The sequence below is a fragment of the Malaclemys terrapin genome, chromosome 11, assembly GCF_027887155.1.
Source record: "Malaclemys terrapin pileata isolate rMalTer1 chromosome 11, rMalTer1.hap1, whole genome shotgun sequence".
Lineage (NCBI taxonomy): Eukaryota > Metazoa > Chordata > Testudines > Emydidae > Malaclemys > Malaclemys terrapin.
The window spans coordinates 7,888,096-7,915,366 of NC_071515.1; the positions used below are offsets into that span (position 1 = coordinate 7,888,096).

The 27,271-nt window shown below is 45.9% G+C and overlaps 1 protein-coding gene across 1 annotated transcript in view; it reads right to left on the bottom strand.

Moving 5' to 3' along the window:
* LOC128845295 (UDP-glucuronosyltransferase 1-6-like) overlaps window positions 1-25,634 on the bottom strand; it is a 130,119-nt gene extending 104,485 nt beyond the window's left edge. Inside the window, exon 1 of the mRNA XM_054043770.1 lies at window positions 24,723-25,634. Coding sequence (XP_053899745.1) covers window positions 24,723-25,583 — 861 coding nt within the window. The 5' untranslated portion in view covers window positions 25,584-25,634. The remainder of the gene's footprint in view (window positions 1-24,722) is intronic.
* Window positions 25,635-27,271: the final 1,637 nt, after the last annotated feature.

Here is a 27,271-nt window from a genome sequence, read left to right on the forward strand (position 1 = left end):
GCCTCAGATCATGTAAGGTGCCCCTTAACACCCTGCATGCCCCCCTTTTACTCTGGGGCTGCACTGACCAGGGACAGAGACTTTGGGGGTTGTTGGACTTTTGGGACTTTGGATGGTTGCTGGACCCAAGAGACTTTGGGGGTGTTGGACTTTGGGGACTCTGGGTGATTTTTGGATTGCTGGATTCAAGAACCAAAGGGAAAGGACACAGGCCAATTTGCTGGGGTGGGTCTTTTGCTCATGGTTTGTGTGAGGAATCCTGTTTGTGGTGTTTTTCCAATTTAATGCTGATGTCGTTTACCTCATGTTATTAAACATTTTCTGCTACACTCAGACTCCGTGCTTGCGAGAGGGGAAGTATTGCCTCTTAGAGGCACCCAGGGGGTGGTATGTAATTGTCCCAGGTCACTGGGTGGGGGCTCGAGTCGGTTTTGCATTGCGTTATTGAAACGGAACCCCTAGATACAGAACCCGGCCCTTGTTGCTGCCAACTTAGATGGGCAGAAGGGTTACATTTGTAAGGCACTGGATAGGTCTTAATTGTGAAATTCTTGCCTGATTTCAAAAACAGATTTGTTTCTGGTGCCACAAGGACTATTTCATGCCCATTCTGATGGAGCTTCTCCACGATAAGACGCATGCTCAGCCCGGCACTTCCGTCCATAGGCATCACCAACAGCTTCCCCCCTTCAGCAAAGCCCACAAATATTAACAGCGGAAGAAACTTTATCATGGGTGGATAAAGAGATCTAATCCCAGGAGCTATCTCAGTGTAAGAAAAACAAAACATTCTGCTAAGAAAGTTTTGTATGCAGAAACTGAAACGAAGAGCTGCAGAGTCCCCCCCGGCTGCCGCTTTGACTTGCTTGCATTGCTGTGAAACGGTGTTAGTTCTCGGGTCAGTGTTTACTGTTTTACAATTAAACGACAGTTTCCAGGAAGCACTTTATAAGCAATAACCCTTTCAAATGGGAGATTATTGGCCTCAAGGTAGAAGTTTCAACTTATATGGGTCTGCGTAAATTTAATGAATAACTATCTTCTCTCTTTTCCACATGATCTGTTCATGGGCGGCAAGTTTTATGAGCTCGTGGTGCCTGGGCACCATGAGTATTCCTGGCCCGGGGCCCGGCTCCAGCAATGTTTGAGGCCGGGTCTCTCCCTCGGCCCCGCTTTCCGCCCTGGGAACCCCCACCCCGCGCATCCCCCAGGCCATTTAAAACAGCCCGGGGGCCCCACTCACCACCGGCAGCGCAGCGGAGCTGAGCGGCTTCCTGCCGGCTCACTCCATGTGGCTGCCGGCCCCTCCCTGAGGAATCACTGTTAGTACCTTCTTTTATATCCCTACACCAGCAGCGCGCACGCTGCGCGTGCCCAGCCCCTGGCCAGTCGCGTCTGCCCAGCTGGTGCAATCCCGCGGCGGCCCCAGAGTGGGGGCAGCAGGCCCCAGCCGCCCCATCCCGCTCGGGTCCCGCAGGGGAACGAATGGGGCTGGGCTGCCGATGCCTCCGCCCTGGGGCCGCCGCAGGAATGCACCAGCTGGGCAGCCAGCCCAGACGTGACTGGCCAGGGGCTGGGCACAGCGTGCGTGCTGCTGGGTCCCCGCAACAGGCCCGGGCTTGGAGGATTTGGGTCCGGGTGTCAGAGCTGCAGCCGCGGAGCGCCATGGCCACTTCCTCCCCCCGCGGCAGTGGGAGCTGCAGCAGCAGCTGCTCCCAAGTCTGGCTACCCAGGTGGGGAGAAAAGCCACCGCCTGGCCCCGCGGGCCACCCCCCTACTCTCCCTACCACCTGACTGAGTCCTGCCTGCGTTCAGGGCCAGGCCGGACTCTCACTCATCCCGGCCCCGCGCTCCCTCTGCGTCTCCGGGGCCTCCCTCCAGCGCTTGTGGAGGGAGGAGGAATGACGAGCCTGGGGAAGAAGCGGGGATTTGGGGAGGGAGCCAATGGGGGAAGGAGGGGGTGGAGTTGGGGTGGGAGGGCGTGCGAGCACTTCTGGGCTCCGGAGCATTTGCTTGTTTGTCCAGTGTCCCGACCTAACATTGGTCGAGACGCGGGACAAACAAGCAAACATCGGGACAGTCCCGATAAAATCGGGACGTCTGGTCACCCTAGCAGGGAACAAGAGCGTAACATGCAAGAGGAGATGTTGCGGCTTATGGGGGAGCAAACAGACATGTTGAGGCGTCTGTTCAGGTGCAGGAAAGGCAGCTAGACTTTAGAGTCCCACTGCACCCAATGATGAACCAGCTGCCCTCCTCACCAAGATCCATATCCTCCTTTCCCAGACGTCCTAGAATATGTGTGTGTGTGTGTGTGTGTGTGAAGCACAGTTATCCCTTGAACTCAACTCCAGGGGATGGTTCGTGGAGCAGAAAGCTCTCATTCCCACGGCGTTGATTGCTAGACAGTGCAATTGTAATAAGCTACATGTCCTTGACCCTCCCCCACTGTGTTATCAGGCCCTTAGACCTGGGTTATCTTTGCTATTCATTGCTGGCTCTGTTCCGTGTTTGTTAGCATAATAAAAATGCATGAATAGAGGACAACAGCCTCTTTATTCACTGTGTACACTATCGGTGGTGGGGCTTTACTTTACAGGGCAGTACATGCGGAAAAGGGGGCAGGTTGGTAAAGAACAACACACAGAACTGTCACATTAGTGTTGGATCATTCATGAAACTGGTTTTCAAAGCCTCTCAGAGACACAGTGCGCTTCACTGTGCTCTTCTTATTGCCCTGGTGTCTGGCTGCTCATAATTGGCAGCCAAGCAATCTGCCTCAACCCCCACCCCACCAGAAATTTTCCCCCCTTACTTTCACAGATATTATGTTGCACACAGCAAGCAGCAACAACAATGGGAATATTGCTTTCGCTGAGGTCTAACCTAGTGAGTAAACTGCACCAGTGCCCCTTTACGTCTAAAGGCACATTCTACCACCATTCTGCACTTGCTCAGCCTATGGTTGAAATGCTCCTTACTGCTGTCCAGGCTGCCTGTGTATGGCTTCATGAGCCATGGGAGCAAGGGGTAGGCTGAGTCTCCAAGGATAACTATTAGCATTTCAATATCACCAATGGTAATTTTCTGGTCTGGGAAGAAAGTTCCTTTTTGCAGCTTTCTGAAGAGACTGGAGTTCCTAAAGATCATGTACTTTTCCTGACCATCCCACGTTGATTTCAGTGAAATGGTCCCTGTGATCCACTAGCGCTTGCAACACCATTGAGAAGTACTCCTTCCCGTTTATGTACTCTTTGGCAAGATGGTCTGGTGCCAAGATAGGGATGTGCATTCCGTCTATCGCCCCACCACAAGTAGGAAACCCCATCACAGCAAAGCCATCCACTATATCCTGCACGTTTCCCAGAGTCACTACCCTTCTCAGCAGACGTGAATTGATTGCCCTGGTTACTTGGATCACAGCAGCCTGCGTTGTAAATTTACCCACTCCAAATTGATTTCTGACTGACCGGTAGCAATCTGGCGTTGCAAGCTTCCACCGGGCTTTCGCCACTCACTTCTGAAGTGTCAGAGCAGGTCTCATTTTTGTATTTCTGCGCTTCAGGGCTGGGGAAAGCAATTTGCAAAGTTCCACGAAAGAGACCTTATGCATTTGAAAGTTATGCAGCCATTGCTCCTCATCCCATAGCTTCATCACGATGTGGTCCCACCAGTCTATGCTTGTTTCCCGGGCCCAGAAGTGGCAATCCACTGTTACAACAAGCTCGGCTGCCACTGCCAGCATGTGCAAATTGCTCCATTCCATGACTTCCAGTACAGCTATTTGCATGGCACCATATTCTTCTGTGCAGCGGATCCTGACTATGCTCTGCAAATACCACAGGACGATGCACAAGGTGTTTGTATCAGAGGGGTAGCCGTGTTAGTCTGAATCTGTAAAAAGCAACAGAGGGTCCTGTGGCACCTTTAAGACTAACAGAAGTATTGGGAGCATAAACTTTTGTGGGTAAGAACCTCACTTCTTCAGATGCAAGTCATGGAAATCTCCAGAGGCAGGTATAAATCAGTATGGAGATAACGAGGTTAGTTCAATCAGGGAGGGTGAGGTGCTCTGCTAGCAGTTGAGGGAAGGGAGGAGAAACTGCTTCTGTAGTTGGATAGCCAAGTTTCTACAAGGTGTTTGTGACGCTCACACCAGCAGCGTACAGCTGAGCGGGGTCCATGCTTGCTGTGCTATGGCGTCTGCACAAGTAACCCAGGCTTAGCTGCGAAAATGATTGTTTGCCATTGCTTTCAGGGAGGGAGGAGCCAAGTGCATCATGAGAGGCTGACGATATGTACCCAAAACACCTTGTAAAAATATTTTTGTCCCATCAGGCATTGGGAACCTAACCCAGAATTCCAATCGGCAGCAGGAACTGTGGGCTAGCTGCCCACAGTGCATCGCTCCGTGAGTCAATGCTAGCCATGGTAGTGGGGATGCACTCCGCCGACGGAATGTGCATAGTGGGGACATACAGCATTGATTTTGTAAAATCAGGGGATAAAGGTCGACTTTAATAAATTCGACCTAATTTCGTAATGTAGACAAGCCCTGAGATACAAGAGCTATCAAAATAACTTCAGAGCAATCACACTCCAAGTGGAGGACTGAAGGTTTAAATCTCCCAAATGAGCAGTTAAACCAACTGATTTCATACCAGGGATGACTCGTGCCAGCTGATACTGAGGGGGCACAAATACTCACCAGCAACTACACACCACACCACAGAAACACCAACCCAGGAACCAATCCCTGTAGCAAACCTTGTTGCCTACTCTGTCCCCATATCTACTCTGGCGACACCATCAGAGGACCCAACCACATTAGCCACACCATCAAGGGCTCATTCACCTGCACATCTACTAATGTTATATATGCCATCATGTGCCAGCAATGCCCCTCTGCCATGTACATTGGCCAAACCGGACAGTCCCTCCGCAAAAGAATAAATGGACACAAATCGGACATCAGGAATGGTAACATACATAAGCCAGTAAGTGAACACTTCAGTCTCCCTGATCATTCTATTACAGATTTAAAAGTCACTATCATTGAACAAAAAAACTTACGAAACAGACTTCAAAGAGAAACAGCAGAACTAAAATTCATTTGCAAATTTAACACCATTACTCTGGGCTTGAATAGGGACTGGGAGTGGCTGGCTCATTACAGAAGCAGCTTTTCCTCTCCTGGAATTGACACCTCCTCATCTATTATTGGGAGTGGACTACATCCACCCTGATTGAATTGGCCCTGTCAACACTGGTTCTCCACTTGCGAAGTAACTCCCTGCTCTCCATGTGTATATAATGCCTGCATCTGTGACTTTCACTCTATGCATCCGAAGAAGTGAGGTTTTTACCCACGAAAGCTTATGCCCAAATAAATCTGTTAGTCTTTAAGGTGCCACCAGACTTCTTGTTGTTTTTGTAGATACAGACTAACATGGCTACCCACTGATACTTGAGTATATTGATAGAATTACAGAATCCCCTTCCCCAGAAGAGTAACCCAAATAAATGAGCATACCCCAAAGTAATGGGCAAATCTGGTAACAGGGAGGAACCTTCCAGCCCCACCTCCCTTGGCCAGGGCAGCTAATCCCACCAGCTCCTGGGGGGAGGGGGGTGGAGGCACAGGACTGGAGAGTATGTGCCTTTGGGTCGGGCCAGGCAATACGTACCTTTTATTAGAAAAGGGATTTTATCTAATATATAAGCGTGCAAACTGTTTGGAGTGAATGTGTCAAAGCAAGCTGATATCTGGGCAGCTGGTTTCATGCCTTCAGGGGTGACGAGCTAGAGTGGAGCAGTGCAAATAGCTGGTCATTCAGAACTCAGGCAGGATGTATTTAGGGAGACTCCAGATTGGAAGGATTGTTGGTATCACCCTGTGAAGAGTTACTGAACTGGTGAGAGGCAGGGCGAGATTATATGCTTGTGGATTGACAACTGGTGTCAGGGATCTGAACCATAGCTGCATGGCACAGAGGCCCCCAAGGTTACAGGGCAAGCAGTGACAAAACCCCTTACTTATCTGTGTTGCCTCCAGAACATCATAGTCCCTCAAGTAGGGAAAGCCTGGTGGGGGCAGAAGAATGACTCGTTCCTCCACTGGACCCAAAATTCTGCCTCAGTTGTGGTTCTTTCTTTCCTGTACATACAACAGGGGGGAGGGATAACTCAGTGGTTTGAGCATTGGCCTGCTAAATCCACGGTTGTGAGTTCAGTCCTTAAGGGGAGCCATTTAGGGATCTGGGGCAAAAATCTGTCTGGGTATTGGTCCTGCTTTGAGCAGCAGGTTGGACTAGATGACCTCCTGAGTCCCTTCCAACCCTGAGATTCTATGATTCTATGAACTTGGGCCTACAGCCAGACAGAGAAGTGATGGCTTTATCGTGCACTTGAGTTCACAGGTATCAAGTTGCTGTATCACCTGAGTTAACATCACATTAATGTCCTATGACACAGTTTAATGGGGGGTTTCAAACAGATCATGTTCCTCTTGCCTGTGGTAAGAAGGAGGTTCAGAGGAGCTGGCCTACTGCAAAATGCTGGAAGAGCTGCCAAATGCATTACAAAAGAAGATGTCTTAAATATTACTCCTTTAAACAAAGAGATTGTGACCTTTAATAATAAAAAAGTACAGCAGTATCTTCAGCAAAATATTACTTTGTGAAGGAATTACCTTTCTTTTCCCCATGTTACAAAGTGCACCAATTCAAACTTTCCTGCTCCATGAAGTAAGAAAAAGGATCATTTTACTAAGATGTGCCAATGAGTTAGTTTAATGGTGTATTTGAAACATTTTTGTACACAAAAAAAATCCATGAAATAGCGAAGCTCCCATCCAGAATCTTTTTGATAACTGTGAGCGATGGAAGCAAAAGCCTTATGGAGCAGCGAGTCTGTTCTCAAACGCATTGCAAGCAATGTGAAGGGGTGGCAAGGAAAGCGTCAGATGTTTCCCTTATTCTTATTTGCTTTTAAGGTTTTGGATGGGGGCCAGGGGTGTGTCCTAGTCCAGCCTGAACTGTCCCTAATTGAAGTTTTTGTTTGTGTTAATTTATCCTCAGGGTAAGTCGACTGAGGTCAATGGAATTGCATCAGGGAGAAACTTTATTCATTCGCAGGGCTGGCTCTAGGTTTTTTGCTGCCCCAGCCAAAAATTTTTTTGGCTGCCCCCCAGCCCTGGGCTCTCCCCCCACACCCACACCTCCTGCCGTCCCAGAGCTGGGCTCTCCCCCCCTTGCCGCCCTAGCGCTGGGCTCTCCCTCCCACCCCACCCTCCCCCACCCGCCCCCCCTGCCGCCCCAGCCCTGGGCTCCCCCACACCAGTGCTGACTCCACCCACTCCCCCCTCGCCTCCAGCCAATCTGGCGCTGGCAGGGTCGGGGTAAGCAGCAGGGCTCCCGGGCCGCGCCTCAGCTCAGGGTCCCTCCAGCCGGGGCTCCCGCCTCCAGGAACGGCCGGGACCTGGGAGGGCAGAGCCGGGGGACCGCCCGGCATAGGGCTGAGGAGCCGGGGCAGGACAGCCCCAGAGGGAGCGGAGCCCCGGAGAGTGGGATGCGGGCCCTGCACAGCAGCGCCCTGGGCACCGGTCCCCACTATGGCCCTGCTGCTGCTTCTGGCTGCCCTGCCACAGTCCCTGGGTGGCTCAGGTTGCTTCGCCCAGCCCCGGCTGCAGCTGTGGGCCTGCAGGCGGCTCCGTGCACCCCGCGGGGCGGCCCCCAGCCTGAGTGTCCTGCGGTTGGAGCCTGCCCGGCCATAAGGTGCGGGCGCTGCTCCCCAGGTCCGACTCTAGACTTTTGCAGCCCCAAGCAAAAAAAAAAAAGGCTGGCTGGAATGCTGCCCCAAGCACATGCTTGGTTTGCTGGTGCCTGGAGCCGGCCATGCTCATTTGGTTTTGGGAAACCTTTCTATTGGCTTATTTTCCCTACCTATTAAACATCTAAACATATTACATGGATATAGGCAGAAAAGAAGATGATACAAAGGCCAAAAAACAACTGGAAAAGCAGCAGTGAAATACTTTTATACTATTTGTTATATTTAGTGTAGGATATTGGGACTTAACCTGAATTCCAATCAATCTATTCCAAGATAGAAGTAAAGGGCATATAGATACACATATCAGGAGCTTCTGGTATTTATCTGTTACTTATCTCTTATAATTTAACCAGACAAAGTAGCTATGCACTTTGCTGGCCTAGTTAATGCATGCTGTTATTGCTGGGTCTCTCATTCTCTCTCCCCACATTCCTTCCGAGTGTTTGATGCTGTGTCTTCTCTTATTATTTAACAGTTCAATTGCAATGGGACCTAAAAGCCACACTCAGGCTAGGTCTACACTACCCGCCTGAATCGGCAGGTAGAAATCGACCTCTCGGGGATCGATTTATCGCGTCCCACAATCAATCCCCGAATCGACGCTCTTACTCCACCAGCGGAGGTGGGAGTAAACGCTGTCAACGGGAAGCCGCAGAAGTCGATTTTGCCGCCGTCCCTACAGCGGGGTAAGTCGGCTGCGATACGTCGAATTCAGCTATGCTATTCGCGTAGCTGAATTTGCGTATCTTAAATTGACCCTCCCCCCCGTAGTGAAGACCTGCCCTAAGTCTCAGCCCTACCATGCTAGGAACTATACAAACATAATACATTCCCAGATAAAAACTACATTAAGCTGAAGTTAAATACATATTAGGGTGACCAGATAGCAAGTGTGAAAAATCGGGATGGGGGTGTGGGGTAATAGGAACCTATATAGGAAAAAGCCCCAAATATCAGGACTGTCCCTATAAAATCAGGACATCTGGTCTCCCTAATATATATAAGTAACTCTGGGGTAAAATACAAGCATTGCAAACTTCCTTCCACTAAAGGCAGCTTCGCTTCACTCCGATTAGAAAGAATGGGAGGCGGTGACCATTCTGGAAGAGGCCAGTGGAATTCTTTGAATTAGAACATTATTCTTCAGCTTTTCTTGAAGGGGAAACTGGGGTGAAACCACCCTTCTATTCTGTGTTTGTACAGCACTTAAAACAGTGGGGCCCTGATCATGATTGCAGCCCCTTAGGCAGTACTGTAATACAAATAAATGATATATAGAAAACCTCCCTACAAGCCTGATCCAAAGCCTGTTGAAGTCTTTATATGGTAAGCAAAATTAAAGCCAACACAAAAGCCTTGTGAATGAGGCAAACCAAGGAAGAGGTCGACATGAGCATGCAGAAACTTCGACTGTGTGAGTATGTTGGCTCTGAGCCTGCTCCCATTAGAATCAGTGGCAAAACTCCCATTGTCTTCAGTGGTCAGAATCATGCCCTTAAGGCCTTGCACAGCTGGGTCCTGATTCTGCCCAACACTTTGCAGGAACAGGCTTCCATGCGGCAGAAGTGCCCTTAATGTAACAGAGTTTGAATACATATGGCCCAATTCTGCAAGGAGTTGGGGACTTTTTAAGAAGTGCTGAGCACCCTCTCCCCGCCCCTTATCTAATTCTGTGAGATTAGTCAGTGTATCTGAGACTGTCTCTTATGAGGCTTTTTCAGAAATAAAATCAACATCTCTTAGTTTGGAGAGGCAGACACATCACAGAGTGCCCGAACACAAGGCCCATAGGCAGGGCAGAGGCTATGATTCTGGTGAAATGCCTGGGACTTTGAGATAAGAAGTAAATTACAAGAGCAGTGAGAGGAATTGACAAAATCCATTTGATCTTCCTACTCTGATGTATTTTTCCTGCTGTTAGTTATGATTTTCAATGCACAGAGCTGGCATTTGTACCAATGAAAGAGAGATGGCTACAGACAGCAAACAGTTATCAGGAACTTCTGATATTTATCTGTTATTTATCTCTTATAATTTAACCATCTGGTTACAATCTGGTTCTTTGTGGTCTTCTGACAAAAAGAGGTATATTTATTTATGGAGTTGGTGGAGATGGGTAGCTATCTGTACCAGAACAAAGGGGCAAAAGTGCTAAACTTTGGAAAAGCGTGAGTGGTGATAGAAAGAACATAATGAAAAATTGAGATTAGAGCACTGCAGTCTTTTAATGGGAATGCTAATCATGCAAAGTTTTACAAATATGAAGAATAGCTCATTAAATAACATATGTATTTGCAAATAATGTTTATATGACTGCAAACTTCAACTGCAGGTCAATATACCCCGCTCCAAGCAACTGCAGGGGTAGAAGTTGGAGGGTGGGTGATGAAGTGTGTTTATGGAGGAGATAGGTGCAGCTGGGTTTATGGATGTCTGAGTGCAAGATGAGGTAGCTGAGGACTATGGGGGATGAAACAGGTTTGTGGCTGTGTCTTTAGAATGAAGCTAGAGGAATAAAATCTAGGAGAAAAAGCTGGGGACAGCTGGGTTTGTGGTGGTGTTCCAGAGGAGGGCAGCTGAAGCTGTGGACGAGTGAGGAAGCACAGAGCTAGTACAGGGCCTGCTTCACCTTCTGTCCCCGTCACCTCCATTTGTTGCCCCCTGCTCAGGTTCAGCAAGGAGGGCAGTGAGACAGAGACTACTCAACTGCTTGCTAAACCATTATGATGTTGCAAGTCTTGAACCAATGCTTGAGAGTTCCCAGAGAGCTGCCACATCCCGGCCACCATCCAATGGCCACTGAAACTGAGTGGGCTGAGAAGCTGCTAGGGCTATAATCTGAGACAAGGCACCACCCACGGGAGCTCTGATTGGAGGGTCGCCCAGCTCCACCGATTGGTCCAACTACACTATTTGAGCCAGGAGGAGGAACAGGAAGTTTGTCTGAGCAACAAGGCGGTTTCCTGTTGTGTCTGCCTCCCGCACCCTGCCCTGTTACTGGTTCCCACTCGGCTCCTGCCTTTGCTCCTCTTCCCATCATGCTTGATCCTTGCCTCTCCTCCTGCCCGTACACCTCGCCTCCCATCCTCAGGGACCAGTCCTGGCTCTGCCCCCAGCTCTGACTTCCAACCCTGACTCCAGCTTGACCCTGGCTCTGGTGTTTGATATCTGACCTTGACTCTGATCCTCAGCTTTGATTTCTAGTCCTGACTCTGGCTTGGCCCCAGGCTCTGGTAACTGGCAGTTGACTCTGGTGCTTGGCTTCGTTCCCGAGCCTGGACACCTGCTGTGCCCAATAGACTTGACTCCTGCTCTGACTACTAGGCCAGACTTCCTACATCCTGGTCCATAACAGCCATAGCGGCATCTGATGACCATGACTGGTAATTGCAGGCTCTTCCTACAGCCAGGCTGAGTCTGTGATATTCATCCTGGGCTAGGGGAATGAAGGAGTTAACACAAGATACAGGACACTTGGTGAGTCTGCAAGAGTATGTGATATTTGGCCCTGGTCAGGCAAAGCACATAAGCATGTGAGTTAGTCCTATTTAAGCCACTATATGATATCTGAAGATAAAACCAGAATCAGCAGCAGTACCGAGAAGTGAAGATAAAATGGTTCAGCTTGGAGGAATGGAAGGGCTTGTCTGCACTTACAGCGCTGCAGTGGCACAGCTGCACCGATGCAGTCAGTGAAGACGCCACCTACACTGAGAGGAGAGCTTCTCCCATCAGTGTAGTTAATCTACTTCCCTGAGAGGCAGTAGCTGTGTGGACAGGAGAAGCTCTCCTATCGACACAGCGCTGTCTGCACCGGGAGTTAGATCAGTACAGTTGCGTAGCTCAGGGCTGTGGGTTTTCCACACACCTGAGCGACATAGTGACACCAACATAAGTTGCTAGTGTAGACCAATCCTAAGAAAAAAATAGAAACTTACCACAGTTACCCCTCTTCAATAGAGTTACAGTAATTCCTCGCTTAAACGTTGTAGTTATGTTCCTGAAAAATGTTACTTTAAGTGAAAAAATGTTAAATGAATCCAATTTCTCCATAAGAGTTAATGTAAATAGGGGGCTAGGTTCCAGGGAAATTTTTTTCACCAGACAAAAGACATTTTATATAAATATATATATACACACACACAGTATAAGTTTTAAACAAACAATTTAATACTGTACACAGCAATGAATAATTGTGAAGCCTGGTTGAAGTGGAGGAGTCAGAGGGTGGGATATTTCCCAGGGAATGCCTTACTGCTAAATGATGAACTAGTACTTGGCTGATCCCTTAAGGGTTAACATGTTGTTAATGTAGCCTCACACTCTACAAGGCAGCACGAATGGAGATAGTAGACACAATAGACGCACGGCAGTGGCTGCAAACAATTCCCTGTGTAAAATGACCGTGATGTTACCCCACGCTATCCCACTAGAGTGCACCACTCCCTCCACTTTCCAAAGTGCAGGGGGGTGCATGTGTGTGTGAGACAGAGACACACAACATGTGTGTGTGTGTGTGTGTGAGACACACACACACACACACTGTTTGAGTGTGAGAGACAGAGACACACACCGTGTGAGTGTGTGAGAGAGACAGAGACACACAGTGTGTGTGAGACAGAGAGAGCGAGACACACACATTAGCCCTTTAAGAACGCTGACCCCACTGTAAGTACACTGACTTTTTAAGTAGATCAGCAAGTTGCGAAAGCAGCTGCTGCCAGCAAGCTCCCTCCGTCCTGAGCCCTATCATGTCATCCCCCGTGCTCTGTGGAGATGGGGTACATGATGGGGGGAGGAGGACACCCTGACATCAGCACCCCACTTCCCCCCCCCACACACACAGCAAGCAGGAGTCTCCTGGGAGCAGCTCCAAGACAGAGGGCAGGAGCAGCACATGGCAGTGGGGGGGAGGGACACCTGAACTGCCTGGCACTTGATAGCCTGCTGGGCGGCTGCTGCACAGGGAACGTAGGGGGGCTGCCAGCCCACCCTGGTTCCAAGCCCCTACCAGCTAGCTGCAACGGGCTGCTCTTCCTGTAAGCAGTGGACAAAGCAGGCGGCTGCCAAACAAAGTTAGAAGGGAGCATTGCACAACTTTAAATGAGCATGTTCTCTACTAGATCAGTGACATAACAACTAAATAATGTTAACTGGGAGGACGTTATGTGAGGAGTTACTGTACTCCTCATTCACACACATTCGATTAGCAGCTGCCAGGAATTGTCATTCCTTGTTTTATGCTAATTGTACTTGATGTTAGTGATCTCTCTTTCTAAAAACAAGCCTACTGAATCACTGCCATTTACACGTCTTATTAAAGCACACCACTGTGCTAGGCATTTTATAGACCGGCAGTAAGACATGGCCACTGTCCTGATATAACAGTCTATAAATCCTGCTGTCACTATGCCACTGGGACTGTTTCAGGGCCGGCCTTAGTGAAAATGGTGCCCTGGGCGAACTTGTATTTTGGCGCCTCCCTCCCCCTCCCACCATCACCCCTGGCTTCTATGGGCTCCCCCCGACCCCATCACCTCCAGGCCATTACGTATACTTCATATGGAATGTCCACAGGAAAGTCCATTCAATGTAGATGGGCGTCTCCCATAGTCCATTGATGAGCCACTTACTTTGACTAGTCCCTTCAAGATGTGCTGGCTAACTACCTTGTGGGTGTTACCCCAGGAGCAAACATTTGAAATACAGACATAGAGCCAATACTCATAACTTCAAATACAAAAATGATACATTCATACAAATAGCATGAACATATTCAGCAAATCATAACCTTTCCATAGACATCGTACATGCCACGTTTTCTCAAGATTTGTTGCAAATATATAACAGCGGTTGCAACAGTGATCTGCCTGGTCATGTTTTAATCAGATAACATCACAATGAGTAACTGCTACAACTAGCAAATTCCTAGGCCACTGTCCACAGAAGTAAGGATGGCATGGTATATGGTGTATTGCCACACTTCTGTGCTGCTGTGGTGGCTTGTGGTGCCTAGCGCTTGGCTTGCAGTTCAAGGCAGGCTACATGCTGTCATATGGGGGCTGCATCTTGCCAGAGCCCACGGCCCTCCTGCAGCCCCTAGCCACTCCTGACTCACCACGTGCATTTTGACAGGAAGTACTAAGCAGTAATAACAACAATAATAATACGTGTGTGTGCGTGTGCACGCGTGACAGAGTGTGTGTATGTGTGAGAGAGCCAGTGTGTGTGTTTGTGTGAGAGAGATTGTGTGTTGGGGGATTGTGTAACAGAGTTTGTGTTGGGGAGTGTGAGACTATGTGTGTGTGTGACAATCTGTGTTGGGAGACTATGAGAGGCAGAGTGTATGTGGATGTGAGAGCCCGTCTGTGTGTGAGAGAGACGGTGTGTGTGTGACTGTGTGTTGGGCAATTGTGTGAGAGACAGTGTGTGTGTTGGGGAGCGTGAGACTCTGTGTGTGTGTGAGAGACACACAATCTGTAGGGGGACTGTGAGAGACAGAGTGTATGTAAGCAGAGTCAGGATGAGCTCTACCCTGACATCTGGTGGTGAATTATGGCGAGTGTGGAAAAGAACTCCAGGGGCCGATCTGGTTTGCATAGGCACACCCACCCGCCTGGCATGAAACAACAGCAACTGAAAGTGGTTACTTTGGCTGGTGTGGGATCCCCAGTTTCTCTATTATTGGGGCAGGAAGAATAAAGTTTTGTTACCCTGATTCTGTGAATCAAGGCCAGTGGAACTGTTGTATGACAGAAGGACTGAGTGAGTCCTTCACCATTACCTAAGTAGCACTTGCTTGACAAGGGGCATGGGTTACAAAACTCAGTGAATGGAGAGAGGATGTGGACAGGTATTTGTACCTGCTGGTATGGGCCTTCTTTGAGGGTTTGAAACACCAATTGCACTACCTTCTCTCTCCACTGTTGAATGTCAGAGCTAACTTTGATTCTATTAGGAGTCTAGTTACAGACTGCTGAGCTGATTTCACTTTGGGCCAATGGTGCATTAGCAGTGGTATGAGCTGAAATTGCTAAGAGCTGCAATCACCAAAGAGCTAACGTTATTAAGAGCTGAAATCACTGAGACTGTGTTAACTAGTGGGGGAGCCTGAAGCTATATTGCTAAGCGGCTGGCAGAGCAGCTAGCAGAGTGGAGCCTCACAGGGATGGTTGGAGAGGAGCTGAGCGACTCTCAGGTTGGTGAGCAGAGCGGAGCGGCTGGAGAAGCAGCGAGCAGAGCAGAGCGGAGCCTTGTGGGAGCAGCCCAAGGAACAGCTGAAGTGGAGCAGAGCTGAGCAGCTCACAGGTCGGTGAGCAGAGCGGAGCAGCTGCCAGAGCAGTTCGTGGACGGCGGGAGCGGCTCACGGGACAGCTGGTGGAGTGGAGCGGCTCGTGGAGAAGGCTGCGGCGGAACCCAACGGAGAGGCAGCCGGTCGGTCTCGGATCACGTAAGGTGCCCCTTAACACCCTGCATGCCCCCCCCCCCCCGCTTGAACTCTGGGGCTGCACTGACCAGGGACAGAGACTTTGGGGGGTTGTTGGACTTTTGGGACTTTGGTGATCCTTGGGTTGCTGGACCCAAGAGACTTTGGGGTTGTTGGACTTTTGGGACTTTGGTGATTCTTGGGTTGCTGGTTTCAAGAACCAAAGGGAAAGGACACAGCCCAATTTGCTGGGGTGGGTTTTTTGCTCATGAAGCCTGTTTGTGGTGTTTTTCCAATTTAATGCTGATGTCGTTTACCTCATGTTATTAAACATTTTCTCAAAAAGAACAGGAGTACTTGTGGCACCTTAGAGACTAACAAATTTATTAGTCTCTAAGGTGCCACAAGTACTCCTGTTCTTTTTGCGGATACAGACTAACACGGCTGCTACTCTGAAACCTAAACATTTTCTGTTACACTCAGACTCCGTGCTTGCGAGAAGGGAAATATTGCCTCTTAGAGGTGCCCAGGGGGTGGTATGTAATTGTCCCAGGTCACTGGGTGGGGGCTCGAGCCGGTTTTGCATTGCGTTATTGAAACGGAACCCCTAGATACAGAACCCGGCCCTTGTTGCTGCCAACTTAGATGGGCAGAAGGGTTACATGTATGTGGGTGTGAGAGCCTCTGTGTGTGAGTGTGTGTTAGGGAAGTTTGAGAGACAGTGAGTGCACTGTCACTTTAAGTGCTCCCTCCCCGCCGGCTCGTCTGGGCTCCCTCCCCTCTACCTCTCACTCACCTGGAAGGTTTGCTCCTCCTGGCAGGGCGCAGGCAGGGAGGGACTCAGCTCCGCTCCGCTCCACTCCGGGCAGTGGGACACACGGCTCTGGGCTCCCCGGGGCTGGAGCAGAGCTCTCCACAGCGGCAGGAGCCCCTGGCCCTTTAAATACCCATGGGAAGCCCTGCTGCCGCTACCCCGGGGCTCAGGCAGCAGGACTCGGGCAGCGATTTAAAGGGCCCGGGGCCACCCCACCGCTGGAGCCCCGAGCCCCGCTGCCTGAGCCCCAGGATAGCGGTGGCAGGGCTCCGTCAGCGATTTAAAGGACCCGGAGCTCCGCTGCGGTAGCGGCGGCCAGAGCCCCGGGCCCTTTAAATCGCCCCTGAGCCCCGTGACTCCCAGCCGCCTCTGCAGCTGGTAGCTCTGGGGGTGATTTAAAGGCCCCGCTTCTTCTGGTTGAGGTCACGCCCCCACCCAGGACTCCGGCATACCGGTAAGTCCTTTAACTTACTTTCACCCCTGCCCACAAGAGAATCTAACACCCTAAATCTGCCCTGCCCTGAGGGACTGTGCAGCACCCATGGCACTCAGGGGACTAGAGACTTAAACACTGGGCCAGATCTTCAGCTGGTGTAAGATAGCGCAACTCCCATGGAACTATGACAATTTACCCCCGATGAGGATCTGTCCACCTGTTAGAAAATCCCCTGAGTACCCAAAGGGGCCACAAACCTTTTGTAGTCATCCCAAATGCCACTTCTGGCTACCCAGGCTTTGGAAAAGTTTTGCCGTGGTGTGTAGTCCTGACCTAAACAATCCACCTGGAATCTGAACTATGCAGAGTTATTAGAATTCCTTCTAATTATAAAGTCAAAAATTCTTATCATTTTTTTCAAATGCTCCAGATTATTCTTTGCTACTGATAAGAGTGTTTAATATTATAGAAAGGACGTATTAGCCAAATCGTTTGATTAGAGAGCCAAACCCTGAGGCCTTTGTTCCATTTTTACTAGGGCAAACTCCACCAGAAGTTTCATCTGGTGAAGGATCTTCAGATTTTTAAGATGTTCATTACAGAAATTCTACAGATGTTTAAAAACCAAGTTCATGTACTAGGGCGACCTGCCAGTTAGCTAGCTTTAAGGGTCTCCTTAGTTCAACTTCATGATCTTTGCCTTGAGAAAATAATGTTAACTTTGTTCATGGGCTGCCTAGAAAATTCATATTGTATTAATGTTCAGCTAATGATAAACATTCATCAAAGTTGAACTGACTTCGCCTTATGGGGAAGGATGTGCCCTACCCCTGGTGATGTCTGTAGGTGTTAGGTTAGCAGAGGACAAGATCTGGCATAAAGGACCTGATCCAAAGCCTACTGAGCTCACTAAAAAGACACCCATTGGCTTCAGTGGGCTTTGGCTCAGACCCTAAATCTCCAAACACGCTGAATGGAGTCTACTCATAGAATATGTTCCTGTGGGCATAGTCCTGCACCAGGGGTGCTAGAACTAACAGTGCTGGGGGTGCGCCAGCACTCCCTGGCTTGAAGTGGTTTCCATCATATCCCGGGTTTACAGTTTGGTTCAATGGCTCTCAGCAACCCCACTATACAAATTGTTCCAGCACCCCTGCCTGCAGCTGCTTGCAGGTTGGGTACAGGATGTCTTATCTAGGCCACCATTCCCATCTGGATAAGTGCCCTCTAGAATGCTAAGCACTGCTGATAGTGCTAGTGGCTCAGACGGTGACATTCAAAACAGGGCTAAAGTAGAGTGTAGGCCAGAAGACAAGTGTTCGGTTCCCTGCTCTTTCTTGGATTCTATATGTGACGTTGGGCAAGTCACTTACTCTCTCTGTGCCTTAGTTCCCCAGCTGTAATTTGGGAATAATACTTCCCTCCTTCACAGCAGGGATTGGAAGGAAATATTCATATAGGGAAGTAAGATGCTCAGATAGATGGCTCCTCTATCACTGTACTATATAACTAGACAGATAACTTTTTTCCAAGCAATATGCTTCACATATTTGTACCATTTTGTACTGCTCTTGCAACATGGCCTTAATTGCTAAGGATTTTTTTTTTTTTTTAAACTAAGACCTGTGTTTAATGGCAGCATTTAAAGTTAGCTGTTAGGTTTTCACAGTACATAATGGATGGTGGCACACTGTTATGAGTAAGCCCAGAGGGCCAAATTTTCATGTGCGATACAAGGCACCAAGTTATAGATGCATGCCTACAATTAGAACTGCTCGGGTTTTTCCTGTAAAAAAATTCAAACAAATTTTCATTTTAAATTTTCCTTTTTTTTCCAGAAAATTTCAAAAAATTAAATGAAAATTTTATTTTGAATCGGAATTTTCATTTGGATTCAGTTTTCAAAAAACAAAACTGTTTTGACAACTTTTTCCTTCCTCCTGTCTTTTCCCAGACAATGCAATAGAATGACCGATGTCTAATTTAGTTTTGCTTTTTGGGGGATTGGAGATGGGAGTTTCCCACTTACTTTTTTCCCACACTAAACCCTTCAAAATGTTTCCAGCTTTGGAAAAGTTACTGAGTAACAAAATTTCATTTTTATCAATAACTTTTCCTAAGTTGAGGAAGTTTTGGAAAGTTAGAGTGGAAAAAGGAAACAAAGTAAAAGAGGAAAAACTGAAAAAGAGAAAAAAATCCCGGACATCATTTATTTTATTTATTCAGTGGGGAAGTGAGAGGAGGAGGAAACAAAAATTTCAAATTTTTTTGGTTTCCAAAATCAAAACAAAAATTTCAAATTCAAAATTTCCCATTGAAAAATTGTATAGTTTAGTCAAATGATATTTTCCTGTGGAAAAAAATTGGGTTTGATGAAACCCCATTTTTATGTGGGAAAAAAAACCTCACCAGCTTTACCTACAAGTAAAGACACAATGCAAAGGTGAAGGTAGTGCTCTCTTTTCAGCAATTGAGTTTTAGGGGCCAAACTGGGCCAACTTTTGCCATATCTGAATTAATTTGTTTCATTGCTTGCATAACTCCATGCTGAGTGAGGTTCATCTGTTTCTGAACTTTTAATAGTTCATGAACTTCCACCAGAGTTTATCTTTAATCATCAGGTAAGTTAATGAATGTGAGATGACCTCTGGAAAATCCATGTAGATGCAGAATATTGGTCATCCTGAGTCCTAAACTCAAATGTCCTAGACAAAAATGCACTTAGAACTTTGAACTACGGCAAACTAGCTGAAAGCAGAACCTGTGAAACCTTTCGTTTGGGTTTTATAATATTACTTTTGCAAACCAGGCAATAAAGAAAGAACATACTGTATGTAAATTAATGAATAATAATCCTCAGCTGGTAAATTAGCAGTTTCACTAAAGTCAATGGAGTTACACTGTTGTACCCCAGATGAGGATCTGGGCCCATATCTCAAGAACAGAGAGAGCATTAATGTAATATTGCTAACAATGAAGTGGATTGTGCCATACTCAGGAAACAATGGAAGGGCTGAAAAATGCTAGGATTGTCAATTTCTGGAGCTGTTGTCTGTGAGATCACCTTACTTGGGCCCCACAGATCTAACAGGAGTCATGGCCCTCCAGATTTGAAGGCGGCCAGAGATATACATGATTTCTGTGTGCATTTTGCTTGGAGCCTGTTTCTGTATACAGTTCCTCAGGCCAGCCTCCAACCTGGCAACATAGCTCCCACATACCTTCTTACCAATGGTTGCTACAAAAGACCTCAAGGAAGGGGTATCATAGCTAGGCAGGTCATTTGTTCATTTCTAAGCCGGACAGTCCTTCTTTTCTAAGATTTGTCTCCTGTCCAGTGCTGAGATTAAACTAGACATGGGTTTCTCCTGTATCATGAACTGGGGTTGCCATTTTGAAGAGCGTACCATCCTCCCCACATCAGTGTGACTTGTATGCACAATGGGGAAGGGGTCACATGAGGGGGCAGGCCTTCTGGGTGAATGGCATTGGCACCCTATTCACAGCACAGAGTGGGAAGCAGTATACAATGCATACCTTCAGCATTATCATATACCTGAATATCCCTGCAGGTTTAAAGGAGAATTATGTTCTCTCATCAAGCTCTGTCTGCTCCCTGCCTAGCCATACCAGGTCCATGGAGCCCCAGGCCCATGACGCATCTGCAGAAGGTTTTACATGAGACTAGAAGAACTGTTTTCTCCCTGCATCATTTCAGGGAGCTCCCTGGATTTTTTAATCCTCTATTTGTATTAGGGCTGGGCTCAGAAGAACCAATATTTGAAGAACTCTGGAGTTCATGAACAATTATTAAATTATAATCCTATTGTTATGTTCATGACACTAGGGTGACCAGAGTCCTGATTTTATAAAGACATCCCAATACTCTGGGCTTTTTCTTATATAGATGCCTATTACGCCCCCCACTCCCCCCCCCCCCCGGTCACGATTTTTCACACTTGCTATCTGGTCACCCTACATGGCACACACACACAGAATAGTTAGAGTATTTTGTGTTTTTATATTTCTGGAAGGTTGCAACATAACACTACTTTATTTATTAGAATCCAGAACTCTTATACACAAGAACAAAAACAGAGAGACAAAGCAGTCTGCTCCCTAAGGCAGAGAGGCGCAACTCACCCACCTTGCTGTAGGCTGGCTCTTTGCAGGCCAACAGTTGAAGACCCAGATCACATGCTTTCCTACAGAGCCCCCTAACCTGCAAGCAGGACCAGGAAACCCCTTACATTAAAGTAAGAGGCTGTAATTTTAACACCGTTTTCAATATATCACATCTATAACCAAATTATCACCCAAACATGAAAAGATCATTCAAAGCTATTTGTACCACATGGTTTACAAAATAGGCAGTGCTATAGGTACAAGCGAAAAAGGAACATCTAGTGGCCTCTTTAAACCAGGTGTGTGATAACAGGAGGCTTCATGCTGGTTCTAAATAGGGGGAAATAGTGGAATGGGCAGGAGCGCTGCCAGCTTTTTTGCCGCCCTAGGCGGCAGAAGGTCCCGCCCCCGAAATGCTGCCCCCGACAGAGGCGGCGGAAGGTCCCTCCCGCGAAATGCCGCCCTCCACAGAGGCGGCGGAAGGTCCCGGCCCCAAAATACCAACAACGACCGGGGGCGGCCGAAGATCCGTTATTGCCCGAGGCGACCGCCTAGGTTGCCTAATGGGTTGCGCCGGCCCTGGGAATGGGGGGGGAGCTATTGCAGTGTCCCTGGTATGGGGAGAGATTTTGGAATGTCCCACATATGTGGCCATGCTTATGCTAATCCAGTGGCTAGGAAGCGCTGTCTGGGGACATACTGGATTTTGAGGAACATTTTGCATTTCAGCAGGAATAGGCTGCCTGTTCTGCACTGCAAAAGCAGGCAATGTTCTTCAGGGACAGAAAGAAGCTCTTCAATGCATGGGGATGCACTATGCAGACAGCTCAGAATTCATGAATCCTGTTCTCTGTTGTTCTGAATGCTGTTCATATTTCTGTGCACTTCATAGGCCTTATTTACTGACCAAGGCTTCATACCCTAGCCCTAGATGGTAGTTAAGACTTAGAACTAGGGTGACCAGATGTCCCGATTTTATAGGGACAGTCCCGATTTTTGGATCTTTTTCTTATATAGGCTCCTATTACCCCCCACCCCGTGTCCCGATTTTTCACATTTGCTGTCTGGTCACCCTACTTAGCACCTCACTTCACACACAAACACATACCATTTACAAATAAGAGAACTAAAAGGTTGCACAAGAGCACTTCTAGCAAAGAAATCCAGGTCTCTCGTACGGTAGATCCAAGTCTTAGCTACTCAGCCACATTACCATGCAAAACGAATGTGCCAAATCTATGTCCTTTGGCTATTCTACCTCTTATCATTAAAGCTAGGAAGAGAAACCAGGTTGCCTGATCTCTAACATTCTATTAATCTCTAGCACATGACTTTGTCAGTAGGTTATGCAGCTAAGTCCTTTAATGACGTGTCCACATAAAGGAGAATATTTGCTCCTGTAGCTCAAGTGGTGGAGGTCTGTATGAAAGAACCTAAGATCCAGCATTCAAACCCAGCTCATGACCCATGCTGGGAGACTTTATGGTTGCATGTGACAGAATTTGTTTTCCAATTTGCTTTTAAAATATAACAATTCACACAGTGAGACAAAATCCTTCAAAACAAGTTTTATAGTTCAAAACAAAACAAAACTGTTATGATGGTTCACAAAATGAAGATGCATGGGAGGGAATTGAAACTTGTCATCTTTATTCTTCTTTCTGTGTCTTATAGCTTCACTGTAAGTGTTTGCAGTAATTTTGCAATTTGGCTTTGAACACTAAGCTGTTCCGCAAGAACTGTGGTATGTTATCATTTCCAAAGTATAAAATATATCTTGTACTTTAAGATTTGTCTATTCATGCATCTTAATGTATGGGCCAAATTCTCAGCTGATGTAAATCTGCATTGCTCAGTTGAAGTCAATGACGCTATGCTGATTTATCCCAGCTGAGGATTTGGCCCTTGTCTTTCTTTTAAACTTCTTCATTGACATGAGTATGCAAGAAGTAGCAACAGAGATGCTTACTATCTCTAGCCAGACTTTTATTTTACAAACATAGGCCTTGATATAGGAATTAAAAACATTAATAACAGTGTGGACCTGTTATTAATTTCCTAGGTTCCTCCAACAGCTCCTTAATTGCATTTTGAGTTTCTTCCTTCTCAAGTTGCCAAAACAGGAGCTTTCCTGTTTTATTGCCTATTCCTTTGTTCTTGCTCTAAGATATTTTAATGTTTTTTCTGCCTTTTGAAGAGTCATTGACTATATTTGTGTCTACTGTTATTTAAAGTAATGCTCACTCTTCTCTCCAGCATATATATGTATGCTGGAGAGAAGAGTGAGCATTACTTTAAATAATAGTAGACACAAATATAGTCAATGACTCTTCAAAAGGCAGAAAAAACATTAAAATATCTTAAATATATATATATTTACATTGGTGAAGAGAATACAATAAACTGATGAAGTTTTCAATCTGTTTCTCCTTGTTTTTGTACATGATTTTTATGTGACTATCTTATAATATGGCCCCTTAGGATTGATTTAAGTGGCTTCTAGTAAATTTATAGTGACTCTACCACATTAGCTTTTGTCTTGTCAGAGTTTAATTTTCCCTTTTATTATATGTGCACTTTGACTGTATTAATCTCTGTGGGTCTTATTCATAAAAATAAATAAACAAATTCAAATAAAATATTGAAAGGCATTTAAAAAAAAGCTGAAGACTTTCTAAGATCAGGACTGGGGTCATTCAATAAAAAGGAATTATATCCATTCTAAATATGCAAACCCCAAGTTCAAAAATCCTCATACTCTGCCCTAAGAAGGTGAAGCGCCAGAAGTACAGTAAGATGCATCTCTTATGAGTCTGATTCAAAGGCCATTAAAGTCAATGGAAAGAGTCTCAGTGACTTCAGTGATCTTTTGCATCCAGTCCTAAATGACTAAATATTGCATGTGAAAAGGGTTAGAAAAGTTTAGAGACACACATTGGCCCCAAAGAGATTGTAATTCAAGATAACAAATCAGATCACTATTATAAAGTATTTCATGTATGCAGTGTTCTTGTAGCTGTGTTGGTCCCAGAATATTAGAGACAGAAGGTAGGTGAAGTAATATATTTTATTGGATCAGCTTCTGTTGGTGAGAAAGACCAATCTTCTGAGAGCTCTTCTTCAGGTCTGGGAAAGGTGATTAGGCAAAACAATCTGTTCTACTTTTTATTTAGACAGATGGTCTGAGCACTTTTCCCAGACCTCAAGAAATGCTCTGTGTAAGCTTGATAGCTTGTCTCTCTCACCAACAGAAGTTGGGCCAATAAAAGATATTATCTTCCCCACCTTGTCTCTATAAAGTATTTCAGTAACTTTACCAGACACTAAAGGGCATCTGGAAATGCAATAAATTTCCTATTGCTTTGTGTCAGAGAACAGATGCCCAATTCCACCTACAGTTCTACAAGTTACATAGTAGCATGCAAAAATTATTCAGGGTTTTAAAAAATACTGCAGAACATCAGAAAAATTGTCTGTTGAAGGAAACACAAAGAATAAAAATGTAATCTTAACTGAACTTTGCTCATCTGTATATCTCTAAAAATCCATTCTTCCAGGCTAATTATCTTCTAACTCAAATTGACATTTGGCTCTCATTGTGATCTACAAAGTAACATGGATATTCTATGATGGGAAATAAATGATGCATGCATGTGACCAAAACAATGTTATGGTGTTTAAGAACAGAATAAAAACCAGAAGAGATTCTAAGATTTTTTTAAAAACTTTTGTTAAACTGAAGAATTTTAAGCCTGAAATGATACAAATGAAGCCAGAACTATATTTCATGACTGTACTGAGGACAATAGTTCAGTTTTAGAGTTTGCAGAACGACAGTGTCCTTTTTCTCCTTGATATGCTTGGAGAAATCTTAGCAATTTAAATGGAAGTTACGTGCCCATGCCAAGAGAAGTATGAATTCCATATCAATCGGTGGAAAGATTCTGCCAAAGAATAGTTAAATAATTCCCCCAAAGCAGTCAGTGCCACCAAATGTTCATATACTAGTTACTCACATTTCATTCATGTCACTTAAAAGCACTGCATTTGTCAATGTTTGATCTGAAGAGTAAAAAAGAACACCATACCTCATGCAGAGCTTTTCTCTCACCGCAGTTTATGCCTCCAATAAAGACCATGTTGGGCATTACTGGTCTGGGATACTCAAACACAAAGTCATATCTCATCAGCCAAATGGATGAAGAACTCAGAAGGTCCAACAGTGTCACATCTCTTTGAAGAACCTCAGAGGCAAAGCTTAGACCCTGTGCATAGAAACCATTGCAATAGAAGAATTCTGCGGAGTCAATTAAAACATTTTTCAATCGTTGGGAAAATGTCATGTAGTCTGAGTTCATTGTAAAAATTCTTGGGACGTAAGAGAGAGGATCTGGACATCGATTTGCTTTGTAATGTAAATTGCATGGTAATCCTCGCATGAAGAACACAGATGGGAGTGAAAAATAATTAGCAATTAGTGCTCCACAAAGAGAAACGGGATCTGTGAGGAGAGCGTCAAAGTCACTTTGTTTCAGATATTGCATCAGTTCCTTGTGATTAAATAAACTCTTACAGTGACTGAATAGCAGATTGGAAATTGCTACTGAAGAGTTATATATTGATAGAACATTAAATGGAAATGGTTGTCCCGCTAGGTGAACATCAATATATGTCTGTAAGTTTGCATCTAGATCTTCCTTTGTATAAGTTACTGGATATGTTTTCACTGTATAGTTCTCTGTTATTCCCAACTGCCAACTTACTTGAGGTATAACAACCACCACTTTATGTCCTCTCTGACTGAGATTTTCCACTACTTGACGCATGCTGAGCCAGTGGCTTCCATCCATGGGAAGAACCACCAGCTTCCCACCTTCTGAAAAGCCAGCGATCATCAGGAGAAGCATCCATGCAGTATGCTGATAGTGAAGGTGAAGGACAGTCACCATCTTCCTGTTGGAACTCAACACCTGACTAAACCTTCCTTCTTGAGGAGAAAACAAATTTCAGGAGCAAACACAAAGATTTATAACTGTTTGCTTCTGCTGAGTTCTCTATGTCATCTAGTTAATGATTATTAGATCTAGTTTGTTTCCAGATAATGATGGCCAGAGGAGATTTTAAAGCTGTTAGAGGGAGGGCCAAATTGATCTTATGAATGATCACAGAAGTATATGCTTGAAAACATTTCTGGTATTTGCATCAAAGTGCCCATGGTGGTGTTTACAGATAGATAGAGTTCAGTGGAGTTCAACCAGGGAGGAATTTGGATCCTAGTGTTTAAGGCAGTGGTTCTCAGACATTTTAGCATAAACACCCCCACTTTCAGCAAGGCAAACCATGTCAGGACCCACCTTCAAGTGTGCTAAAGATACTATTCATACATGGCCAGTACTAATGAAATGTACAATTAAAATAGCTTTTGCTTTGAATCATTTCAAGAGATGAATTAACATGTTGCTAGCTTATGCGGTTCTGGAAAGTTTGATGAAAACTGAAATTAGAGTGACCTGAGAATCACCCCCGCAGGGGGACAGGGTCTGGAGGTAGGCATTTCAAGGGTAGGGATGGGGTGCCAAGTGAAGCTCCCAACCTGTTCCCCTTAAAACCACATCTCCTAAGGGCTTTGCTTATACAGGCTATGAACAGCCAGTAGTTGCTGCCTTCTCCTCCTGAGCAGCTCTGTGCTATCTCAGAACCATTAGGATTATCTGCAAGAACTCATGGGAGACAGTTGAGATTCTACAGGACTGGAGATATGGTACCTATCTTTAAAACAGGGAACAAAGAGGACCTGGGAAATTACAGATCAGTCAGCTTTACTTTGATACCTAGAAAGTTGTTGGAAGAAATTATTAAACAATTAGTTTCTAAGCACCTGAAGGACAATAGGCTGATACGTAATAGCCAACATGGAATTGTCAAGAACAAATCATGCAAAACAAACTAATTTCCTTCTTTGACGGGATTACTGGCCTAGTGGTTAGAGGAGAAGCTATAGATGTAATATATCTTGATTTTAGTAAGGCTTTTGACACAGCCCCATATGACAGTCTCATAAGGAAACAAACATGACCTAAATTAAATTACTACAAGGTAAGTGCAGAACTAATTGAAAAAACGTACTCAAAGAGTAATTTTCAATGGTTTGCTGTCAAACTTGGATAGTGTATCTAGCAGTGTCCTCTAAGGGTCTGTTCTGGGTTTGGTATTATTCAATATTTTCTTTAATGACTTGAATAATGGAGAAGATGAGTTTGCTTATAAAATTTGTGGATGACACCAAGCTGGGAGAAGTTGCGACCATTTTGGGGAACAGGATTAGAATTCAAAAGACCTTGACAAATTGGAGAATTGGCTTTCAATCAACAAAATGAAATTCAATAAAGTCAAATGCAAAGTACTACACTTAGGAAGGATAAATCAAATGCACAAATATAAAATGGAAAATAAGTGGTTAGACAGTAGTACTGCTGAAAAAGATCTAGGGGTCATAGTGGATCTCAAATTGAATATGAACCAACAATGTGATACAGTTGTGAAAAAGACTAATATCATTCAAGGGTATTGTAGGGAGGCGGTGGGATACCCCACAGCCCCACTGAGGGCCGAACCTCCCCTAACACCAACGTGGGCG